The sequence below is a fragment of the Nothobranchius furzeri genome, chromosome 16 (assembly GCF_043380555.1).
Source record: "Nothobranchius furzeri strain GRZ-AD chromosome 16, NfurGRZ-RIMD1, whole genome shotgun sequence".
In the NCBI taxonomy this organism is placed as follows: Eukaryota; Metazoa; Chordata; class Actinopteri; order Cyprinodontiformes; family Nothobranchiidae; genus Nothobranchius; species Nothobranchius furzeri.
In genome coordinates this window covers 41,895,291-41,921,575 of record NC_091756.1, presented here as the reverse complement: position 1 = coordinate 41,921,575, position 26,285 = coordinate 41,895,291, and the positions used below count along the sequence as shown (strand labels likewise).

The 26,285-nt window shown below is 41.7% G+C and overlaps 1 protein-coding gene across 1 annotated transcript in view; it reads left to right on the top strand.

The window, feature by feature from the left end:
* LOC139063535 (vesicle transport through interaction with t-SNAREs homolog 1A-like) overlaps positions 1-23,330 on the top strand; it is a 36,019-nt gene extending 12,689 nt beyond the window's left edge. The window contains exons 3-6 of the mRNA XM_070545688.1: positions 4,842-4,905; positions 8,378-8,448; positions 17,138-17,199; positions 22,764-23,330. Coding sequence (XP_070401789.1) covers positions 4,842-4,905; positions 8,378-8,448; positions 17,138-17,199; positions 22,764-22,845 — 279 coding nt within the window. The 3' untranslated portion in view covers positions 22,846-23,330. The remainder of the gene's footprint in view (positions 1-4,841; positions 4,906-8,377; positions 8,449-17,137; positions 17,200-22,763) is intronic.
* Positions 23,331-26,285: the final 2,955 nt, after the last annotated feature.

The window sequence follows — 26,285 nt, the reverse complement described above, 5'->3', positions numbered from 1 at the left end:
TTGCCCTCCTTTCCCCTCCCGGCCCTAAAAGAAGACAGTTTGAGGGAGAGAAAAGACAGACAGACAGACAGACAGACAGACAGACAGACAGAGAGAGAGAGAGAGAGAGAGAGAGAGAGAGAGAGAGAGAGAGATTCAGGAGGAGCAAGCTTTGAAGTGGCTTTCCATCGCAGCGAGTGTGCCGGCCGTCTCCCCGAGATGTGTCACCTTTGCCGAGAGGGAATAGGAAAATCACGTTTCGAATGGTAATGATAACATACTAATCACTTCAGCTCTTTGAAGAACCCGGGGAGTGCGTCTACTCTGTCAGTATCCCTGGCTGCTTCATGCTCCCAGGCACACACAGACAGTGCAGCCATGGTCTAGGTGTATTAGCGTAAGCATTGCATGTCAATACGTCCCTTCTGTTTCAACTGATCAATTGGGGCTCATTATAGCCCAAGCTTGGTATCCATTTTCTCCCATAAGCACACTGCCACCATGTCTGTTGGTGCCACTACCTCTTCCACACCCAAGTAACCAAACCTCAAAGCCCCCACACACACTTTTCACCAAAACAACCCCTGTATTCAACCCTGTTCGCCATCTTTATGTTGGTTTCCACCCACATCAAACTCATTTTTCTCACCTATCCCTCCACCTGTTCTATGTCTCCATCCTCCTTCTGCCCTCCCTTTAACTATTAAAACTATCTCAGCAATTTTAAATGACATCTGTCAGCTACACAAAGTAAAATGGAAAAGAGGGAAGGAAAGGAGTTCAGAGGGAGTTTTCTTCTCCCTGCTCCTTTCCCATCCCTCTTGTTGTCAAACTTTGAAAAGTATGTCGTTTGCTTTTTTTCTTCTTCATTTTTCCACATTTCTCATTTCCTCTGAGTGATTAGCTGGTACACAGTTTGACAGCCCGACCAAGACTGGAGATTTCAGTTCTTCCCTTGTCCCCTTCACTCATGTGATGGGAATCAAACCTCGTCAGTGGGATTTTGCCATTCATCAGGTTGCTTTTTAGTGTCAAATGTGTTCAATCTGATGAGTTTGTGAACATGACGCATTAGAAGGGCCATCAAAACAAACATCATTTGAGTAAACATTCAACTCTTCCATGTTTGTGATCCAGTACGCTATGTAGTGTGGGTTTTTAATGAAAACAGGTTTTTACACTGGTCTCAGCTAGCACAAAAAGTTAAAAATTGTGGAATATAATCAGAACCTATTTTAGTTATTTGAGGTTTAATTTTTTTGTTGATGAGAGAGTGAAAATGCGTATAGGGTGCCTAACCTCTCCTTTCCACCGGAGCCGTGACGGAGCCGTCAGCAGTACGTTATTGCAGCAGCACGTCATAGCTGCTGATAGGAACCGCTGTGGTCAACAGATTCTTTTCCACCAGAGCCGTCAGCAACGCGAGTCGGCCGCTTCTCAGGAGCAGCATGTCGCGGCCTTTACGCACCGGTTCTATTTTCTTCGCGCTACGCCTCTGAAACGGGTCAAGTTCGACATTTTTGGGGAAGGAAAGACAGGAAATCGGACGCGGAAACGGAGCAAAGCTTCCCGAGATTTTCAGAATAAAGAAACGTACTGTCTTCCGGTTCCTTTACTTTAAAAAAAAGTTATCACCTAGCTAGCGATCTCCTTTGTTTTTCCATAATGGACGACAAAAGGTTGATTACTGAAGTGGAGAAGTACCCAATCCTGTATTGGCGATTATAAAATGGACAGAACATAAAACACAAACCTTTTGGAGCCATGTTGTCGTTTTCTCCTGCTTGTTGTTGTGTTTACTGACAATGTCACGTGTGATTTTGCTAATGTTGCGTGACTTTGTGCTCTGTCGATGACAGCGGCTCCCCTGCTGCTTTGCGTCTCGTGGGAAGAGCCAAGCAGCAGCATACGCGAGCAAGACGTGCTGCTGCAGTAACTTGCTGCTGACGGCTCCGGTGGAAAGGAGGGCTAAGTCTACTCCCTTTCCGGTCTGCTCATGGGTCCCCCGGAAAAATAAAAAAAATGAATGCAAGTAAATGGGGCTAAAAGGCTATTTTCTAATCCACTTTGCCTTATGCCCTGGGTCACACATATGTTGTACTTCAATTTAAATGAAAAGGAATGATGTGTGTTTCGACCATGCCTGTCACATACTTAGAGATTTATCGACTTGTAAAAATTCATAAATGCTACAACTACAAATCAGACGTTGGCCTGTCGCATATATGACATCACCACAGAATCTCCTCTCCCCTAGTGTAGCTGCTACTTACCACATGGCCAGATTTACGGTGGTTCTTTACTCCTGGACAAAGGATTCAAAGCTCGCTGAACTTAAAGCCATTTTTCCTCCTTTTTTTCTCCATGTCTGTTTCAATGACATCAATTTGGTGATGTGCATTTATAGTCCTGGACATATTTTCACACAAAAACCCATGATACATTTTGCCCCCGTTTGAAAATAAGTTCTTTCTTGGCATCAGAATGTGTCTTTAAAATTTACGGACATCATATGTGAAATCCATGGCACAAAACAAACGGGATTGGTCGACACGCCCGCCTTTACTTTTCATTTAAATTTATTTTCATACTTTGGGGCAGCAGTAGCTCAGGTGGTAGAGCAGGTTGTCCAGTAATCGGAAGGTTGGAAGTTTGATCCCGGCTCCGACCAAAGAATGCTGCTGCCGTGTCCTTGGGCAAGACACTTAACCCGCCTTGCTTGCTGGTGGTTAGAGGGGCCGGTGGCTCCAGTGCTCTGCAGCCTTGCCTCTGTCAGTGTGCCCCAGGGCAGCTGTGGCTACATCGTATAGCTCATCCTCACCAGTGTGTGAATGTGTGTGTGAATGGGTGTATTACTGATTGTGTTGTGAAGCGCCTTGGGGGGGTTGTAGAACCCTAAGAAGGCGCTATACCAATACAGGCCATTTACAATGAGTAACTTTCTCTTATTTTTATATCATTTTATTGAGCCAGTGTGTGCTAAAATGACTCTTAATAGGGTTAATGAAAGGCCACCCCCTATTGCCCCCTGTGGCCAGAATATTACACTTCTAACCCTAACCCTAACTTCAGACTGGCAAGCCACTTTGTTGGGATTCCGAAAAAATGTAGCTGACATACCTAGTGGGGCAGCCTGGTTCTAGCACAGGGGTGCCCAATCCTGGTCCTCGAGGGCCGGTATCCAGCATGTTTTAGTTTCAATTCTGTTTCAGCACACCTGATTTCAATCAGCAGGTGATTAACAGGCTTCTGCAGAGCCTGATGAGATGCTGCACAGGTGATTCAACCAGTTAATTAAGTGTGTTGGAGCAGAAAAACCACAGAACCTGCTGGATACCGGCCCTCCAGGACCAGGATTGGGCACCCCTGTTCTAGCATGTTTCCTGCGTGTTTTAGATCATGAACACAGCTGATTTGTTTAATTTAGTGATGAATCACTGCTGTAGACACTCATGAAGGCTGGGAAGACATTTCAGCTGTTAGATGAAGTTGTTAAAAAGACGAACGCACAGTGAGGAAGAGAGTTTTGTTTTTGGATTCTGCAAACAAACAATAGGGGGCGCTAAAAGCAAGACAAACCTGCCTAGTTCGCTTTTGATTAGACAGATTAAAATAGATTCATTGAAAGTTTTCATGAACAACTTTCATCGCTTGAGGTTGTTGTGCAAATATTATATTTGCAGTTTGGGAACAAAGTGTCTAAAATAAAAGTTTTGTCCAGGTTTGAAAACTACTTGAAATTTTCATTCGAAATAAAAAATTATAAATGTTTAAAAGAAACTTCCAGGAGTCATGATTCTGAATAAATGTCTTATAAACAAAGTGTTCCACAGTAGTTCTTCAAAGCTGTGGAACGTATTTAATATTTCTTTATCACAACATAACTTTAAGGACATATGTGAACCGCTTTAAAGCTGTCTCTAGATACATTTCATTTTCATTAATTGTTTCAGTCACAGAAGTGCCCATTTCTGAGCTAAACCTGTGCACTTCAGTGAACCTATTTTCTCACTTTCTGTTTTGTTTGGTTGGTAATAATTAACACCAACAGGCCAAATTAAATCCAGTGATTTACTTTGTATAAACTGCTGCTGAGTTTCCACACACTTAAAACCTTTGCAAGCCTGGCAGGCAAAAACAACAAAAAAGGAAGATTCATTTAAAAAATTGTGAAACGTGTTGATTTTGTGATGCATTGTTTTCACCAAATACTTTGAAATGATGTTGAAATTATATTTATTAAAATTGTTAGAAAGTTTAGAGGGTAAACTCTAACTTATGCATCATGAGTTGCTGTTGTGATCAACTAATTTATTCAAACCAATGGCAGAAAAGGCATTTCATGTAACTTTATTTGCTTTTACACATCATTATAATATCATCAAATGCGTTGTAATACATGGCTGTACTGCTTTAAAACAATGTTGATTTAAAGAAGAGATTTCACTCTTTATTAGAACATGATTTTGTTTTTAATGAAAAAGCTCTTTAGATTTTAATTTTATTCTCCTATTTGTTTAATTCTTTAGTTGTTCTCTGTTTACGGAATGCAAAAAAGTAGCAAAACAATGTGGTAATACAACAAAGTACTTAGTCGTTTCATGTCCAAGACGATTCTTCATTTTCAGCCTCAACCTGCTTTTGCTTGATATTCCATCAGCATATGTGACATTGTCATCCATGAAGGTTATTGCCAAGCTGGTTGAATTATGTTGTCACTGTGGATGTGGTCTGTCTGTTTAGGTGACCGTGTTGATGTGTTTCTTTAAAATGGGTCCCAGCTCTCTCAATCAATTTTTATTTTCTGTTTGTTTCTCCAACGTTGTTTATTTTTTTCTCTTCTCTTCCTCTGTTAATTGCAGAGAGCGACTCTTGAGAGGTCGTCACAGAGACTGGAGGCCGGCTACCAGATAGCGGTGGAGACTGGTATGTGTTCTGTTATGGATTGGAAGCAGGAGTGGGGAGGTGTAGGTGGGGGGTTCAAGATAGTAGCAAGGATGAGTGAGCAACAGCAAATTGTCTTGCTCATGTGTGAGGTGGGTGGATGTGTGTGTTTTTGCTCAGAGTGTGTGTACATTTGGAGGGTTAGGAGTGTGTGTGGGGGGTGGGGTGGGGTGGGACTGTTAACAAAAGAGTCTTTCCTTGACGCCTGATGGCATTTTCGGAAGCACATCAAAGATGAAGCAGGGAGGGAGAGGGAGAAGTGTACAGGCAGCAGATCGGGCGCTGCTTCTCCAGGCTCTGCTCCTAAAGAAAATTCAAGCATCCATATAGCCGTGTGTTATGTATGCACATGTGTTGGGCTAATGGGGTTGTGCTTTCTTTTTTTTTTTATTAGGGTGCAATGCATGCACATTGGGTTGGGGGTGGGTGTTTTATGAAAATAAACAAAGTCAGCATTTCCTCCTGAAGTTCTTAATTCAGGAGTGGAGAAGAAAGAAAATAAAAACACCACTTTCTGTATCTAAAAACACACACAAACTATTTTCCCCCTCATTATCGTGGATGGTTTTAATCTTAAAATAAGAAAAAAAAGTCTCATTGGGATCCTAAATAGATTTAACCAGTTGGTATATGTATTTTTTCCTCTTCCTGTCTTCCTTCCTGACAGCCACCACATTATTGAGGCACAGTGTATTCCTCAGAGATATATCAAAGCTCATTCTTGAAGTATCAACCAGCTTTCTGTGGCTTCCGTAGTAGTTTTGAAAAACGTTGTCAATTTACACTATAATCGCGGGGTTGCTGGTGTGTGCGACATCGACAGATTTAATAATTCAAGTCAAGTAAGGTTCGCAAGCGGACCACCGGCTTTTGATGTTCTCTGTGACTTGCATTTGCAAATTCATAAATACAATCTGCGTTCTCTGCTTAAAAATGTTGATTCAAAAGCCTCAGTTGATTCTGACATTATTCCAGTTTCTCGATGGCGTCAAATTCTGCGACAGCGAGCATTTTTTTTCCCCCCTACCCAGCAACTTCCCTCACTACAGCTTGTTTTGATCATTTGCCTCACAGCTTGCTTGTTGGTGAAAAATTTGGCCCTAGCTTAATATCGTTCAGGACCCACTGGGCCCAGCAGTTTCTCCTGCTGTTGTTGGCCACATGCCCCTTGACCCTGTGTCACTGGTGGCTGTCGTACTCACACTATGTGAGGCTAGGTAAGAACAATGCTCGTTTATCCTGTCTTGGTCCCACACACTTGGCTTGGCCCACACCAGCTGTGGGGTGTGTTTGTGGTTTTGTGGAGAATCTTCACCCTGCGTCTTTAATCCATGACCCCCTTTCCTTTTACTCTGCTTACTTTTTGCCAGTTTTTCTGTACAGTTCGTACAGTATGTACAGTCTATGGTACAGTTGGACAAAAAAGTAAATAATTTTTGCTAGAAAGTTTTTTAGGTATACAATAAATATAAACCATTTACAACATTCCAAATGTACCTATGGTGATCTGAGATTTTTCTACTAATTTTAGAAAGTAGCACTATTTTTTATGAATATTTTAATTTTGTCTGTGACCCTTATAGTTATATTTACCAATTTTTCTTCAAAAAAGCTTTGAATCTACTGATTTAAAAACTGCAGCATATTATTCTGCATGTTAACATTGCCATGTGAGAATATTTTGGTAATTTTTTGATGATTTATGGATTTTTCAGGATTTTTTTTAAATCATTTGATTAGTGAATCAAAAAAATGAAACTCATAGTTTTTGTTGAAAATCTATTAAATCTAGAGACATTCTCAAGTATTTATGTTATTTGTAATATTCTGTTGATGTATAGATTATTGTTTGATAATCTTTAGATCAAATATGGATTTTATAATGATGTTTTTGTTTCGGAGTCTTTCATCCATTCAAACACCCAGCCACACGCTGGTGGGAATGAGCTACAATGTAGCCAAACCTTCCCTGGGGTGCACTGAGAGGTCCGGCAGCATTTTGTGGTCAGAGATGGGATCGATCCTTCAACCTTTCGATTACCGCACAAGCCGCTCCACTTCCTGAGCTAATTCTGTCCCATGCAGAACATGATTTCGCTCATTAAATCTTCACGTTCTTTAAAAAGGAAACACTGGAATTCGATTGTAATCACGACTGAGAAGTCAGCCATGCCTGTGAAAGATATGTGTATAGGCTAAGCAAAAGGTTTAGTGATGTTTCCTGAGTGTTACTTTCACTGCGCCAGTTGAAGTGAGCTGACAGGACGCCGGCGGGAGAACGTGTTTTTCTGGGCGGGACCGCGTGAGGAGTGGCGAAGGCGAGGGTGGGGCCGGGTGGGTGACTGGCGCTGGATGGCTTGGAACCCGTTGATAACTGCTTGCAGTTCTAGTTAATTTTAATTTTTTTTAACCACAAACTGTTGGATATTTTTATAATTGTACCTTTTTGAGGCCTAAAAGCTGCCCATTTTGTGTTTTTAACACTTCCTGAATCTCTGTGTTTGCCAACTGTAGCTGTTCATGAAAGGTTGAGCAAGGATGTTGATTGTGAAAACTCTGTACCTCTGTAACCTGAGAAGGCCCCACCTTCTCCTCCATCCTTTGAATAAAGCCCCTGACGAACTGAGAACACGGGGGAGTGACATGAGGACAGCCTCGGAGGGGGTTTTCCTCTGCGTTAACTCTCCATTATTTTGGGGACTCAGGGTAAAATGTCTTCCTTGTTGTCATGTGTGTTTATTTCAGGTTCCAGGGTTATGGAGATTAAATATCACCCAAATATTTAATTACCTAACACAAACGTTGCTGAATTTTTACATTGATGACAGATTTTTTTGATGGGAGATAAGTGTGGAAGGTCCAACTTTTCTAGGTATCATTTAAATGTTTGTAAATGTCTACTTTTTTAGGGTTAAGATATTAAAGTTTGGGGTGATCCTAATGAGATAAATATGGTAGAAAACCTCCACAACTGTCTACTTATGTATACATATCTGTTCTGTGTAGTTGTTTTTTTTTTATCATCTTTGTGATTTACGTGTTTTGTGATAACTAGCAAATATTGCATGATTCTGGGCGTTTTTTCTTTGCATTTAGTCAAATGTTGGCATTTGGATGCCATGCTGGGTTTTTGGGAGAGATGATTCTCCTGTAGCTTTCACCTGGCTGGACAAAATGATCAATCAATGAAGGGAAAGTCAGAAAAATAAGCTTGAACTTGATTTATTGCCTCTATATTATTGTGCTACCTGCCTTTTCAGCAGGTTTCTGGAGAGTAAACAGTTAAAATGCACACTGTTTCACATGCAGACTGTATTTGCCTACCACATTATTTTTTTTATGAAAAATACCTGCAATTTAATGATTTACAGGATTAAAACACGATTAAAACCCTTTTCTTGCAGTTGCTGGACATGCAGGCTTCTCACACTACATTCCTTCTCTTCTTTTCCAGATTCAGTGATAAGGATGCTCATCACCGATGTCTTCATGACTCATGAGGAATGGATGAGAGCCAGAGAGAGGGTGAGTACACACCTGTCACCTGCACAAACTGGGGTCTCTGTTCTAACAAGTGTATGCAAAGCTGTAAGCCGTGACAGCTGGTTAGCAGTACTGTCGTTTTTTAGTTTTTATTTTGTCAAGTAAAGTCTTAGACATACTTGTGCAGAAACTAAGTCAGCAGAATTGACAAAGCAGCCTGTGTACATTTGGTTACTATTGTTTTCCAGTCTCTGATACTTTCATTATGATTTTTTTTATTCTGTGCTTTCATTTTATTTATTTTAAGATCCATACACATTTTGTCACAAAAAATCAGAATATAAGTTCACAAATGATTAGTTTCTTTTCTTTTCTATTGGCTGTGGTTGATTTTTCCCGCTGCCATCGTCCTCCATCGATCCTTCTACGTTTCACCTCTGATCTCCAGTTTCTTTCTCTCCCTCCATCTTTTCCTCGACGTCCGCCAGATCCTTAATGATACCTCTTCTAACATGCAGCCCACCAAACAGACAGGTAGACAGAGACAGCAAAGACCAAACACGGGAAGGGGGCCCGGCCCTGTTGGCCCACGCAGCGCAGAATGCTTAAAGATCATAACATGGTAGAGGGCCTCGTGCTGGCGGTTTCAAAGAAAATCAAACATCTCCTTTCAAAACGGTCCAGTGTCTACTGAGAGTGCCTCAATTCTCTTTCTTTTGCTCTAGGTCTCACTCCCCCTTTCCCACAAGTCTCCTTTGCTTAACCTCCCTACCACATGTACACAAAGTCACACACACACACAGAGACTCGGCTTTAAAGGAAGCTTGTGTAGCAAAGTAAAAGAAAAAGAAGGATGAAGGATGGAAAGGTTAAATTAATAGAATGTGAAATATGTTCAGCATTAAAAAATATATTAATAATGTAAAACTCTGCACAAACCTGTTTGCCCAGCAGGAGGTCGACGCTTTCATCATATAAATAAAATGACTTTTCTTCTTCTGACTCTGATTCTCAGTTTTCATGCAAGCAGCAGGAAAAAGGTTTAAGGTGTGATTTAAATCTTAATATGATTAAAGAGTACAGATTTGTTAGTTTGTAACCGGGACTTAATAATTGCAAGAAAGATTCAAACTATAAATTTAAATCCTATTAGACATTTTTTCACATTTTATTTAAAAGTTGAGCCAGTCTTTACATATGCTTTTTATTTATGTGGGCGACGGTGGCACAGGAGTTAAGTGCTCGCCCCATAATTGGAAGTTGCAGGTTCGAGCCCCGCTTAGTCTGTCGCTGTGTCCTTGGGCAAGACACTTAACCCACGTTGCCTGCTGATGGTGGTCGGAGGGACCGGTGGTGCCAGTGCTCGGCAGCCCCGCCTCTTGTTAGTGCACCCCGGGGCAGCTGTGGCTACATCGTAACTCATCCCCACTAGGGAGGCACCGATCAGGTTTTTTGCTGCCGATCACCGATACCGATATCAAAGAATGCTTATCACCGATACCGATACCGATTACGTGGATTGGCCAGAAATTTTCTACAACAGTATAATGAGTGCTACAAACTACATAATCTGGGAATAAAGGAAATGTAACCTAATCTAAAATGGTCTGTAGGTTGTCACGGTGTGAAAATTTAACCTCACGGTTATTGTGACCAAAATTACCACAGTTTTCGGTATTATTGCGGTATTTTTTTTAAACGTGCTACATTTTCACACAATTAAATTAACCCTGTATGTCAGGAAATATTGTCCTCAGTTTGTGTCTAAATTTAGTCTAAAATGTGTTATTTTGTAATTATGTTGTTTGTTTACATTTTTCCCCTTTAATCTTTAAAATACCAATATTTGCCCATAACTTCGTATTTTATGTCTGTTTGATGTCATCATTTAAAAAATATTAGATCAGATGACACTCAGTACTCAAGTAGCCTTCTAATCAGATACTTTTTTACCCTTACTTGAGTAATAAACCGTATATCAGGAAAATATTGTCCTCGGTTTGTGTCCTTCCAGTGAGCTTTGCAGATTTGGGAAAATGTCATCAGGCAGTAATCATTGTTAAATTCATAATTATTCTCGGAGAGAGACCAACTCTTATCTGCCCCTGGGAGCCCCGTAATGCATAGCGTCATTTCAACATGGGGGTGTCCGCGACACCGTTTATATGCAGGTAGCGGCGCTGCGGCTGCTTTATATAGCGACTCGTTGCTTTCTCCCTCAACCCAAATCCTTGGATCACGCATTTGAGCTAAAACGCTAACATTAGCTTGCCTTGCGTTGACTGTAGAGTTGTGGGTGATGGTCACACAGATGTGTCATGAGATTTGAAGCGTTGCGGCCTTTCACAGACACTTTTTCTGCACGTGCTGCAAACAGGATCGCCGTCTTCTATAAACTCCCTCGGCATTCTTCAGATATCTAAAATATGCCCGTACTTCCCACTTTGTCTTCTTTGAGGGATAATAAATGTCCTCCTGAGCGCTGCCGTCTCCTCCTTTGGCCATTATTTCAGCTTTAGCTTCAAGAAAGTTTTGGTTGTAAACAACGAAGCGCGAAACTTCAGCAGATGATACGGTGGCTGGTAAGGGTCACCGCGCCTACACCGCAGCCACGGTAACCACCAAGATAACATAGTTTTTTTTAAAAAACAAGATGGTTATTATTATTATTGTCAACTTTTTTTTTTACCGGGGTTTACCGCTACACTGGTTACCGTGACAACCCTACGCTGATCGGTCTGCTTTGATCTATTTTGAAAACTCCGATCAAAACCGATAGGGGCGCTATCGGCCGATTACGATCAAATGCCGATCCATCGGTGCATCCCTAATCCCCACCAGTGTGTGAATGTGTGTCTGAATGGGTGAATGACTGGTTGTGTTGTAAGGCGCCTTGGGGGTTCCAGGACTCTAGAAGGCGCTATATCAAATACAGGCCATTTACCAGTTATTAGTCCTGGCTATTGAGTAAATATCTTTATTTTCTGTGCACATATGTGTCACTTCAAATATAGCAGAATTTGTATTAATATGTATGGTATAGTCAACAAAGAAACCTATAAATTAGCCTGCTGTTCTCCAGAATACATTTTGGGTTTCAAGGTCTTTAGTTCTTAGCCTGGCAAACCATCCTATATATATATATATATATATATATATATATATATATATATATATATATATATATATATGATGGCCACGCCTCATAGGCAGATCTCAATCGTACAGTTGTCTTTTCAACTGTTTCTGCATGCTATTGGACACTGAACAACTTGACTTACCGCTATGGATGTCAGCCAACAGGGCAGTCTGCCAAGCAGTGTTGAATAAGATGCAAATACATCCTTTTTCTAAATAAAAGACTTAAGTACTTCTATCTACTCTTCACTCAAAGCCCAAGCCTAAATTGTCCAAAGTTGATGCCAAAGTCATTTCAGACAAGCTGTCACCATCTTTGATTTTTCAGCAACATCCCGCCTGTGCTATAATTGGCCCACCAAACCAATTGAGGGCTGTGATTGGACCGTAATGGATGTCAGTCAACGGGGCAGTCCACCATACAATTCAATTCAAATTCAATTCAAAAATACTTTATTAATCCCAGAGGGAAATTGATTAATTTGATACACGTGAAAGAAGCAGGGAGAAAGACAAAAATACAGTCTTTTCTAAATAAACACGCTGTGATTGGCCAGCCACATTAGTGGCTGGGGCTGCAGGGGTTCCAATGGAGCCTTGCTAGACCAACATGCAAAGCAAGATTATTTTTACTACGGCAAATGACGGTCTACACTCTAGGCTAACCAATTCTTTCACGTGAGAGCACATAATTACATGACAGTTTAATATTTAATTTTAGGAACATTATGAGTTACTTAGCTTTACGTTGACATCCTAAAGCTTATGCAAAGTTAAGTTCCTGAAGTTTTACAGGCTTACACTTATTTAAAAAATAAACGTGATGCTGATTTAGCAGTTTTCCCTCCAAGCCTCAAAATTGTGATTTTCTTATTTTTGTCTTTGTGTAAATGAGCTTAATTTATTATAATGGTTATGCAATTTACATGCAGTTTTCTCCTGAACGTGAGGCTGAGTTTGGCAGTTCTATATTTGAACTGTGGAAAACCTCAACAAGTCAGGCAAAACACCTTCATCTCATTCCCTCCATATATGCACAGCTAATTTTAGACACTCAACTGAACACAAATTTCACTTGGTTTCTATTTCAGGTTAAGGATGAAGGCATACGAAATGGGGGAGATTCAAAGGGAGGAGTGTATTTTGGGAGAAAGCATGAACTATCAGGGGGACCGATCTATGGGCTGAGGCAGACATCAGGCAACTGCTGGACTTGTTGTCTTTGCCAGAGGGCCCAAATCCAAGGTCCCCCACCTCCTACCCTGCACACATGTATCCTTGGCTCTGGCAGCCTGCATCCCATCAGCCCGAGCTGCCAGAGGGTAGGAAAGAAAGATGGCAAAATAGGAAGAAAGTAGGGTTGTCACAGTGTGAAAATTTAACCTCACGGTTATTGTGACCAAAATTACCACGGTTTTCGGTATTATCGCGGTATTTTTTTTAAACATGCTATATTTTCACACAATTAAATAAACCCTGTATGTCAGGAAATATTGTCCTCAGTTTGTGTCTAAATTTAGCCTAAAATGTGTTATTTTGTAATTATGTTGTTTATTTGTTCACGTTTTTCACCTTTAATCTTTAAAATACCAATATCTGCCCATAACTTCTTATTTTTTGTCTGTTTGATGTCATCATTTTAAAAATATTAGATCAGATGATACTCCGTACTCAAGTAGCCTTCTAATCAGATACTTTTTTTTTTTTACCCTTACTTGAGTAATAAACCGTATATCAGGAAAATATTGTCCTCGGTTTGTGTCCTTCCAGTGAGCTTTGCAGATTTGGGAAAATGTCATCAGGCAGTAATCATTGTTAAATTCATAATTATTTTCAGAGAGCGACCAACTCTTATCTGCCCCTGGGAGCCCCGTAATGCATAGCGTCATTTCAACATGGGGGTGTCCGCGACACCGTTTATATGCAGGTAGCTGGTGCTTTGGCTGCTTTATATAGCGACTCGTTGCATTCTCCCTCAACCCAAATCTTCGGATCACACATTTTAGCTAAAGCGCTAACGTTAGCTTGCCTTGCGTTGACTGTAGAGTTGTGGGTGATGGTCACGCAGATGTGTCATGAGATTCAAATATCCAAAAGATGCCCGTACTTCCCACTTTGTCTTCTTTGAGGGATAAAAAATGTCCTGAGTGCTGCCGTCTCCTCCTTTGGCCATTATTTCAGCTTTAGCTTCAAGAAAGTTTTGGTTGTAAACAACAAAGTGCGCATGTGCCGCCGGCAACTTCAGCAGACGATACGGTGGCTGGTAAGGGTCACCACGCCTACACCGCAGCCACGGTAACCCACCGAGATAATATAGTTTTTTTTAAAAACAAGACGGTTATTATTATTGTCAACTTTTTTACCGGGGTTTACCGCTACACCGGTTACCGTGACAACCCTAGAAGAAAGTGTCCATGAAGGAGGGGTGGAGTGTGAGTAGCAGAAAAGACTGAAAGATGAGTTAAAACAGAAAAAAAATAACGTTCTGCGGAAACGATTGAAGAATTAAAATGTGAAATATTTAAAATACGCCCTAATGAAAACACATTAGGTGAGTGTTTATTGAAAAGTGTGTTATTTTAGAAAGAGAAGAAGATGAATGCTGAGTAGAGAAAAATAATCCACTTCCATCATCTTCTGGAACATGTGACTATGGTGGTGGCAGCTCACGCAGTGCAGTGTCAGCTTTTTCTCCTCTCCTTTCACACCTCATTGGCAACATCTCAGCTAAATCATTTTACCGTTAAAGTCTCTAAATCTGATAACAGAGTGGAATGAAAATATTGCTGTGACCCCTAAGGGAAAATGTCAGAAGGAAAGAAAGGAGCAAGAAAAGAGAAATATCCAAGGTAATTAGTCCTGAATCGCCATGATCATTATTTCAAGGGTGCCTTCAAGGACACCTCATCCTTTCTATGTATGTTAAAAGTAAAAGCAGCTCTTTGTATTAATTTTTTATGTCATTCTCATGTTTGTTCTGCAGCAGGAGGAGCAGAAGGTCGGTTGAGTGACTGCTATTGACTAGCTGATTAAAAGTAGATGTTTTCTGTTTTAAACCACTCTTAGTGCTAACAGTTTATAGGCTTAGAAGTGAAAAAAGGGGCCAGTATGGATTTTACCCACAGTCAGGCTATTTCTGTTTTAGATAAATTGCCTGTGAGCGTGTGCTCAGTGGGTGGTTTTGTAGAGGGTTGTTTGTAGACAAGCACACATCTAACTTAAAGGTAAAATGGTCTCTTCAGCTTAGCTCACAAGGTTGTTTGAAAACTAAAATCTAATAATCAGTTATGTTTGTGAAGCTGATTTGTGTATTTTTAGTATGTGATGTTATGTGTGATCTGTGGTTATGAATCTTGAATAAAGACACATTTACAAATAAAAGAGAGTATTGGGTGAAACCATTAAAGCAAATTCTTAACAGCACAATCATATAGAGTGCCATGTTAAGTTCCCCACAATGTTTCATGTCTTGCATGGGACTTCAAATCATAAAACAGCAAAAGTTACATGAAGAACTTTTTATTCAATTATTTTTTAAATTGCACACACTATGCATAATAAATTACAGCTAGCTTTTGTAAAATCTGATATGTTTGTGGGTCACCTTTAAAATGTTTGAGGAAAGGAAGGGTTTTGTTTGTAATAATAATAAATGTTATTAATTATTTGATATAATCTGAGAGTTAAAAAGAAACAAAATGGTCCAAAACATGTTTTCTTTACATTATTACAATCACTTAATACAAAGCTTTAATTTCATGTTGGTGGTGGTGATGATGATGATGATGATGATGATGAGTATGAAGACAACAACGAAAAGGATGATGGCTATGATGATGCTGGAGATAATGTTGACGATGATGGTGGTGATGATGATGATGATGATGATGAAGAGGATGTTGAAGATGATGATGATGGTGATGTGTTGACGATGATGATGGTGATGATATGGTGGTGGTGGTGATAATGACTATGATGATGTTGGTGATGATGATGATGAAGACGCCAAGGAAGAAGAAGGTGATGATGACGACGACTTTGACGACTGTGGTGATGATGATGATGATGATGGTGGTGGTGGTCATGATGCTGCTGTTTGGATCACTGGCTGTAATGCACATAGCACACAAGCTTGCAATATAGAGAAGGGGACACCTGTCCCCCTCCAGCTCGGCTGTGTGACTGCACTAACCTGTCCTGTGGGACCCTCACCATGTAACCCTCATGCCCATGCTGTCTCTGAAGGAACAGATAGGAAACAAGATCTCCTGTAACTTAAAATGAACCAAAGCTTCCTCCCAGTTTCTCTTTAGGTTGAATTTAACATCAGTTTATCATCATGAAACAAAAGAATAAAGTGGAACAAAAACTTCTATCTTCTATTTCTCTCTCCTTTTAACTTCTCCATGTCCCTAAATAAAAGATACAGATGATTACGCTGCAGCCGCCATCACTCACCCCGCTCCCTCCCCAAGCCTGGATCTCCCGACATCATGGCACTCTGTCTGACTGAGCGCTTCCAGGAGAAATAATAATGAAATTATGAAAATAATAATGTGTGTTTGGAGGAGCGTCCTCTGATCCTCTCGTGTGAGCAGACAATCTCCCTCTCCCTCTTTCTCTCTCAGTCACTGATCGAGAGCGGAGTGCGCCGCGTGACAACCCGCTCAATTAACATAATTCACGGCCCAAATCCAACAGAACAGATCGGGCTGATTTGGTTTGGGTTCGGTCTAACTCCAGCACTCAGCCCTGCAGTACCACATAAAGGCAGACCAAAGTTTTCTACCCGGTAAATGTGGAGAACACCGCTCTGACAGATCTGGATGCCACGATGGTGCTGCCGTTATAACAACAAAACTACATTCCACTATAATTGATTATGGTACTCTTCTATGATGCAGAATCGTTTATGCCTGCATCCCGATGCATTGATTGTTTGATTATTTTTCTCAGCTCTATCCTACACCTCCCGGTCGGGGGTGGGAGTGGGGGTGCGCGCGGGGTTTGGGGGCCACAAAGAGAGGGCTCGCGAGCCGCCAATTGAGGACCACTGATGTAAACCAATACCAACAAATGCGTGGTCCCTCATGAAAAAGACAAACTACTTTAAACCTTATCTATGAAAAATATGACATCTTGAATTTAAGTTAGGATATGGGGAAAAATGTCATATATTTTGTCTTCAACAACTATTCAATCATATTCTCCCTGAGATAATTCTGACTAACTCCCACTACAGGGCAAATTTCTGCTTCTTCAAAAGTTGTTTCAAACAAACAAACTTGGATCTGTGATTTTTTTTTAAATATTTTGAGTGAGAGGAGAAGTAGCAGAAGAGTGTGTGTGGTTTCTAAAAGTTGCATCATTAAAAGATTAAAAGCTGATACCAATAACTTCTGATGTTACATTTTAACGCCGACATTGGCATTTCTGCGACAAAAGTTTATTTAGAAGGTTTTTTAATTATTTAAAGCAAACTAAATAAAACTGAACAAGTCAATGAAACATAAGGACAAATTAAAGAAAGAACAACCCAAAAATTATAAGTTCAAGACCTGCCTAACCCTGCCACTCATTTTTTTCTTCCCAGCTGAGAGAAACCATTGAGGATGTGGATGAGAGTCCCCCCGAACACACAGACATGCTGACATGGTAAGACACAGTTAGGGACACTGTTTCTGCACATTCTTTTTGTTCTTATTGTGCATGAACAGTGTTGTGAACTTGTGGAAAAATAGCTACATCTCTTATTATGTGGGGGTGGGTGGATTATTACAAGTATCGTTTTCTGTTTTCATTCTGCAGTGTAGATTAGCAAAATTACCGTAAATCCTCTAATACAGGCCCAGGCCTGTATTTGAATCAAGCTCATCAAGCTCCAGGCCTTTATTGGAAGGAGGACCAGAATTAGAGGCAGGCCTCAATTTCTATTTGGGCAAAATGAACTAATGGTTCGCTGGAGTTTTTGACAATTAAAATTGCGCCCACATTTTCAAAGTTAAACACATTTCTTTTAATAACGGTAGTTTCTGCTTCAGCCCCCCCCCCTCCACCTGTGCAGCAGCCGCAAACTCACTGATGCGCCTGCAGCCTCTCAGAGTTCCTGCTGCTCTAAACATTAAAATAATTATTTCATTTTCTCTTCCTCACTTCCGATTACCTTCAATGGTGTCTGTTTGTTGCAACCACCAGGTACATAAACTAACTTGTTTTTATTTGACTATTTTTCTGTCCTGCCTGTTTATCATCTTCCTGCATCTCCTCTCAATCCTAAAGAAAAACTGCTACCTGGCTTCATATATATTCACCTTATGAGTTACCTTTGAACTGCAGTTCTAAAAGATCAACCACTGCAAAAACAGCGGAGTGCTCGCCGACCACATCAGTTAGGTGCGTCACCAAGGACAAAACAGGTGATGCGCCCTGATCCACAGCAGCGAAAAGCATCAGGCACAAATAAAAGAATAAACGACAGAAAACATAAAAGAAAATGAGCCGACATGAACAATCACGTGTTAAATTAGTTTTTGAGGTGGCGACACCTGATTTGATAATGTTACTGTGGCCGTGCTCAGGACGCAGTGGTCTGGAGCGCATCAACAATCAGAGCTTTGCATGCGCAAGCTGGTTAAGGTTAGGATGGGGGTGAGGGGAATGTTAAATTGCAAGAGGGTAAACGTCACAATTTGGTTAAATGTCCGTTTTACGGCGGGTGTCAGTACCGACGCTCTGGCACAGCGCGTTGCCTCCCGACGCGCAGGAGCTTGTCACCTGCTGACAGCAGGCTGCTGTCTTTTCCGAGGACTGCATCTTGCCGGTCATTATCACGTGACAGCGACTAGTTGATGACAGGCAAAAAAAAAGTCACTATAGAGTGGTGAAGTCGACTAGTGACTAGTTCATACAACCCCTACTGCTCCCCAGAGTGTTCTGCAGCATAAACAGCACGTTCTCTTTGAACTTGATATCAAGTTTTTGCCTCCTCTTCGTCTCCGCACGGTTAAAGTTACCCTCGCGGTCTATCACTGATAAATCAAAAGTGAGACGGATGACACAACCGCCCCCCGTACTTGCTTGTTACCACATTCCACCCGGCCACAATAAAAAACCGGCCATTATTCACCTCCGCCGACTCCGACACCGGCCAAAATATGATACCCGGCAGTTAATTAAATACAGGCTAATATTAGAGGATTTATGGTATCATGGTTCTCTTTCCCAATCAGAAATCCAAACAGTTGTCCTAAATAGGCTGGCGATGTTTGTTTGTTTTTTAATTCATGTAAATACGTTAGTCTTTCTGAAGGTGAACTGGTTCTAATTGTGCTGAAGCACCCAGATAATGTGGTAGGACCCCGACTGTATCTGCATGTAAACAACTCAGTCGAGTTGATGCCGGTAACTTTCGGAAATAACAAGATTGCGGAAGCGGTCTTCTGTTCATATCATATGCCAAAGGGGGGAGAGAATGTATATTTAAAAAAAAAAAAGAAGCTATTAGCTAACTGAACGAAAGAGAGCACGTCAACACGTACTGTACAGGAGTGGAAAAAACTTCATTTGAGAGTACAATTTTCTAACGTACATGTAAACTGGGATAAAGGCTTTAGGTCAACTCAGATGCACATTAAGTGGCATTAAGTGGCATAATTCTGATTATCAAAGTAGTGTTTACCTACATCTGAGTAAAGTGCACCAAAACAAATAGCATGAAAGGCTGTTTTCTTGAATGCCATTGTGCTGCTCCTTGGTTAGATGGAGAAAAGAGCAGCTCAATAAAACCTCTTCCAGGGAAAAAAAGCTCAATAAGACAAGCGCAAACTGTACATTTTCCCAGTTTTTCTTCACAAAATTCACTCACTGCCCCAAAACAGCCTGCCTTTGTTTCTCTTGGTTCATGCACAAAGCAGCCCCAAACAAATACCAAAAACACAAGCATTCAACATATCAATAGGCCTAGCATTATCTTGTACACGCTCTTCCCAACACACACACCCAAACACACACAAAGTTAATATCTTGTCACATCTCCATTTCATAAAGTGCCTGTGTGCTTCCCCCTGAACCGTGACGCCACAGTTTTGTTTATTGTCCTCTGTTGTTGTTCCCTCTCTCTCTTACCCGCTGTGGATTTTGATTAAGAGTAATATGTAAATGACACCGACTAAATGTAAAATCCCGGGGCAGGAAGGAAGTGCCAAATGAAATAGATGCTTCAGTGCCCATAGACAATTTACTGGGCGGCTCACAGGGCAGCCAGCAAATAGTAGGCCTGAGGAGGGCTGTGACGCCGACTGTAACCAATATTTCTGCATATGTCTCCATTTTGTCAAGTCTGATTATGGGAAGAGAAGTGTGTGTGTGTGTGGAGTGGGGGTGGGGGGGGGGGGTCACCTCGCCTGGCATGTCACCCAAAGCTGTCCAGAAATCATTCAACATTCCATCCTCTTCCTTCCTCCACCCCCTCTGCTGTTGAAGTAAATAACACGCACTTATTTCAATATTATCATATTAATGTTAAAGTTCAGCTGTCACCTAATGGGAAAACTTAATCAGACGTAGCATTTTAAGAGGCACGCCGCCACCCCTAATCTTGATGTGCCTTTGCTCCTCTGGTTAGTGCCCCGCTCAAATTAGGATTTATGAGGGCTTTCCGAACCGAGGCCCTGCTGCCAGCTCGTAGACTGCCGACTGCGCTCACCCCCCATTGTTTCTTTAACATTTTATCACCGTCTGCATAAAAGAAAATGTTTTTGTTTTCAGGTTGAGCTCTGGAAACATTAAATCTGAAGTTGTTTAAAAGCAGAGAGTCAGAAAAGAGAGCAAAGATGATGTGCAGGAACCTCGAACGGCTCCCTTCCTTATTTTAGACACATCTTTTGTGATAAATTACGTTTGTTTTTGATGTCAGACGTTGTTTGCTTTGTCATCTTCTGCTGCAGAGCTCTTAAAGGAAATTCTAGAAGAAACTGGGATTTTAACAGGGTATTTTCAAGGTTTTAAAAGAGGGTTTTCTTATTTTAAAAAAGTGCTCGATATTGTAACAAAATTCCTTGAACATAAAAAGTTACTTTATTAGACAAGGAAGCAACTTTTTAAAGCATGAATCAACTGTTGATGTGTTTACAAACCATCACTAGTGTAAGGCGTTGGAACGTCTTGAGTACAGATGTTGAAAAGGAAGGAAAAGGGCTCTAATATGATTTTGACTGATGTGTTAGAGCCTTGGTTGCACCTTTAAACTATTTTGTTGTTATTGATTCTTATAGTTTGAATTAGATTATTATTTAGATTCTTAGTGTATTTATAGACGCTAGGCTCAGGAAAAATAAATCCAACATATCCAGACAAAGTGTGTGTGTGTGTGTGTGTGTGTACAAACGAATACGTATGATGTCTGCTGGGAAGTCCAGTGTTTTAAAGACTCAAACTGGTAAGGCAGTGATGTAAATCACTAGAGATCCTTTAAAATAGAAAATTTTTAATTGAATTTAGCATTTAGAAAATTTTAAAGTCAGTTGCTTTTAATTAAGAGCTCTCTGAGAGTTCACAATTTTCAACAACAAGGTGCATATAAATATAACACAGTGAACTTGATTCTAAAAGTATTTGTCTCAGATTAGGTCCTGATTTAAATTCCCAGGTGTCAGTGTGACTGTCTTCTCTTTTTCATTTCTGATGTCGTACACGATAACTAGCACTTCTTCCTAAAACATCCTTAAGGTCTCATGGCTGTCACCCCTGCTGAGAAACAATTACTCACTCGTTTAGCTCGCTGCCATGGTTCAAGAAAGCCAATTAGCTTTAAGACTGTGTGAATATCACTTATTGTAAGGAACATTCACATCTTAAATAGCTGTTGCTTTGTTTAAAAGTTAAATGTTATACCTCTTAGACTTGGAAACTCATCACTGCCTGTGAGGATAATTAGTAAAGAAGCACTTTAGGTGTTGTTAATGAGTTCAGTTGTGTGTCTGTGGCATCAAATCCAGACACAGTTTCATATTTTCTGTTCATAACAAGGTTTTTTCCCCCAACTGTATCATTAAAATAACTTTAGAAAGGCGTCAGACCTTGTCCTGGGGTTTCAGTTGTTTCTGTGGCTCATTACAACGCTAACTCTCATAAATACAAAATACTCCTCTAACTGCTGCAAGATCCTTTCTGATGATGCTCTGAACATCCCCACATCACACCTACTGACAGACAGAACTGTTGAGAGTGGGATACAGCTCCAGACCCAGTTAGGACCATTGTGGCTCATGGCAGCTTCACAGCATGAAGAGGGGTAACAGGGAAGGGCAATGAAGCAGAAAAAAAGGGCGAGAGATGCAGAGGGGGGCGAGAATGTATATTTTGAAGCAGAGTGGTTGTCTGCTCTCACTGGCAGCTGATCCCACATGCAGGTGGTCGACTCAGTCGCCAGGCAGATCAAAAAGTCAAGGCCCCGGGTGGACTTCCCTTTGAAATGGGAATGGGGTCTAGATATCAGACAGAAAACATAAGCAAGCTCCCAGCCACAGAACAGCTCCATATTCATGGGCGTACTGGCAGTAGCGACGAACAGGCAGGATGGACAGAGCTTCAGCCTTCAGAGGAGAACTCATGCACACACTGGGCACTGATTAAGGGATCAGGCTTTAAGCCTACAGCCCACTGCTGCCCCTCTGTTACCAAGACACTCACTTCCTTTCTTCAGCCATGTCTTGACAAGCTTCCTTGGTGTGTGGCTAAGAGCACTTTACTTTACAGATGCATGTGACAAATTCAAATTGAATGTGTTAGAATTCAGAACAAACACATTTTGTTTAATGCACATTTTTCTGAAAATTTATTTTACTGCTAATTCGGTCAGTAATTCAGCAATTTTATTACCTCCAGGAAACTACTGAGTCACTTTTTCCATTTTATTGTGCAAATAAAGTTTCAGTGTGTGTGTGTGTGTGTTTTGCTCATCTACTCACATACATGACATTTTTAAAAGCCACATATTCAGATTCTTTAATTGATGCAGGTTAAATGATCTAATGTCCCCCCTGTACAGATAGATCCCTCGTAGTCAGAGCTTCTGCTGCTTATTAAACACAATAAGCCTCTGGTTGATGGCTGGAAGTTTCGTTGTCACATACACGCGGGACTGTTCCACGTGTTTACCGTTCTCTGTGGACACTGGGAGACTTACTCCTCCTGATCTGATCTCTGTCTTCTCTCTGCAGGCTCTTGGAGGACCACAGACTCTTCTTTTATCTATTCCCCATCGTTATCATTGCGGCCGTGATTATATCTTATTATCTCTAATAGTCTTCACTTTTCACACACACACACACACACACACACACACACACACACACACACACACACACACACACACACACACACACACACACACACACACACACACACACACACACGCGCGCGCACACACACACGCACGCATGCACAATTTTGATGCTTTTTTATTAAATGTTCATTGTTAATGTTGGTTGGTGCTTGTTCGATATTTTTATCAAATGTTCATGTTGGTTGGTCTGCAGAATCTTTCTTTGTGTGGGGTGACGAGCTCATGTGAAATTTGTAATGCCTGAGGCCATGAATCTCTGGAATGTGGTCAAGGAGATAGGTCTCTGTACCTCTGTAACCCGAGAAGGCCCCGCCTTCTCCATCCTTTGCTGATTAAAGCCACTGGAAACTCTGAAGAAAGTGGGAGTCGCATGGCATCTAGCTCTGGAGAGGGTTAGTGTCATTGGTGGTCTCCCCCTCTTTTGGCAATTTGGTGTAAAATGTCTCCCTTTTGTCCTGTGTGTTCATTTCAGGTTCCAGGGTTATGGAAAAGTAAAAATTTTCCACCTGCCCCTCTCTTTCCGTCGCCATCTTTTTCTTCTCTTGAACGATGGGTGCCAATGGAATATGAACTAGATTATTCATCAGCGTGCACCGCCCAGCACACACACACACACCGATTCCATTTGCTCCATTGGCTGATTTGGTTTTTGATAAGCGTCTCACCGCAGAAGGCTGAGGATGAAAACTTGTCAAAAATAGCTTATATCTTATTCCAAGGGGCAAGAATAGCAGCAGGTACAGACACCTTTTAATATTTAATTTAGAAGGGTGTTCACCCCCCTTAAGTGACTGAAGCTACGTCTTCCATACAGACACCACAAAACGAGGGGTTGGGGGGGGGGGAGGGGGGGGTAAAGAGGGTGGAGCAATTAATTATTTGATGTCTGAAAAGTGATTTTAAAGCTCCTCCCTCCGTTTGCCGAGGAGGGAGGGTTGAGTCGCTGAGGGTTCGCCCAACCACCGTCCTCCCTGTGCCCGTCTCAGCTCGTGTTCTTCCTGGTCCTTTCCACAACATAAAAGTTATGAGAAAGGAAATCTCCTCGACAGGAAACCTCTGTGATGCACCACCGTTACAAACAGCCTGATGTTTGTCAGCCATTTAAGACGACAAGGGATTGTGACAAGCGTCGTTTGAGCTGTCTGTCCCTGCGTTGGGTGGTCTTTAAACTGCATAAACAGCGCCAGTGGTGGGATCACGACGGGAGGGTGGGCGCTTCATCTTCTAGAGTGTCCACGATGCTGTCATTACTACACACACTAACACAGAGAAAACACACACATGTATGTTAAAAGTGGCCCTGCTAACAACAGCTACCCACACACAATAGGGCTGTTTAAGAACTACAATGAGTATTCTTCTGTTTGATTCAGCTAGTGCACAAAAGTGCACGTATGGTGGGTGCACCCCATTAAGGAGACACACACAATCTAGTGTACGGCTGTTAGAAGAGGAGCCATGTTCTCCGTTTGTACACGCCACCAACAGAATGGCTGCCTTTCTCTCACCAGCCCTTTATCCGTCCTCGTCCTCTCATCAGTGCTGTCACCTGTTTTATCGCCGTTTGTGCTCACAGCAAAACAACTATTGCCCCCATTATTTCAGATCGCCACATGCATGAATGTCTTGTGTGTGTTATGTGTGTTAAGAGCCAGGGCGATTGTGCGTATATCTTCACATCCACCAGTGTCACTTCTATTTCCTGTCCACCAGTCAATGTTCACCGACTCTGTGCTGCTTGTGATCTGTCAGCCTCTGTGTTGTTCTGCGATTAAAGCAGTTCCAGTCACCTGAATGCCGTGTGATAACTTGAGTCGTTCGGACTGATCTCACTGGTGTGTAGGCAGTAAAACAGGTTCCACCTTGAAGATGATGTGGCAGATTTCTGATTTCACCTGCATGCCTTCCCTTTAAGACAGTAGAAACACAAAGAGACGAGTCAGAGCTCAGAACTAAACCACTTAGCAGCAACCCCCAACCCTTCTCCTCTCATCATCTCTAATCTCTGTCATACCTTCCACCACCCTCCCTGTAGAATACCACCTCAACCTTTGAACTGAAATGAACACTTTACCTCTACAAAGGCGTACAGCTGTAACCACCAGTTTCATTTGCATCATAATGTGGAGATGAAGAAAGTAGAGCTTTTATAATTTGTTAGTGTCATATTGAATTCTTTACACCGCATGTCCAAGCAGATGTCAAGGAGAGTCATTTATGGAGTTTTAAACGTTTCAGCTAACCCTGTAAAGTTTCTGTTTGGTTGGTTTTCAGCTTTGAAAGACAAAATCATCAATGGTATAAAGCAAAGAGGAGTGCAGAAGAAGCCTTGGAGGCAATGAGTGGACTCGACGTTCTGAGGAGAGCAGAGTCTAGCCAGCCCCCCTCCCCTCCGTGCATTAATACACTTTGCATATGGTGTCTTAGCACTCACGATTCTAAATTTCCAACTGGGAGGCATCGGCGGAGGAATCACTGTCTTCAAAAGACGGCCTGCCAGTCACGCATGTCCCGGAGCCGGAGATCTGAGCGCGCTGTGATAACCCGCGACATCTTTCTGGAATAACGGGGAGTCGATCAGCTTTGATGGAGCACATCCGCCATGACAGGCTACTGAGGAGCTCACTAATGAAAGAGGGATTGGGGGTGGGGGGGGGTGGGGGGGCATCGCTTAGCATGAGCGCACAGAGGGGGGGGGGGGGGGGGGTGAGTGGGAGGGGGAAATAAACGTGTGGATGGACAGTTTTAGAAAGTGCACCAGTAATATTAAAGACCTGAATCAGTTTGGTGTTGTTCCACTGGACTACTCCAGAGATTCTTACTTTCCTTATTCCTGTTGTTTTGCCTTCTTCTATAACCCTCACTTTCACATACGTGCCCCCCCCCCCCCCCCCCCCCCCCCGGCCCCCTCAAATCGGCGCAGCAGTTGTTCTCTCCCCTTTCCCACTGCAGAATCCCATTCTGACCCTGAAAATTGTAATGCAGCCATAGATCACAGCTGCTGAATATTAGGGCTTACAAAAGCAGTTAAATAAAATATGTTGAAATCATCCAATCCCAGAGGCCATGGCAGAAATTCTAATCAGATGAGAGAAAGGGGATGGAGTCAGGAGGGGGATTACGGGTAAAGAGAATGGTATGGCTCTACGGGGCCAAAGTGAGACTAGAAGATTGTAGCGGTCGGGTAGAAGGACATCTGTGAGACAATTACCTGAATCTTCAATGGCTTTATCAAAAAGATGATATAAAAACACATTTTGGTTTTACGTCATTTAAATCACAACTTAAATGACGGCTTTCATGCGATCACAAAGCATTTTGAAGACAACCACTAGAATTTCAGGTAATCTGTGATACACTGTTTTCCACAATAAGCACCAAAACCAGCATCGCCTCC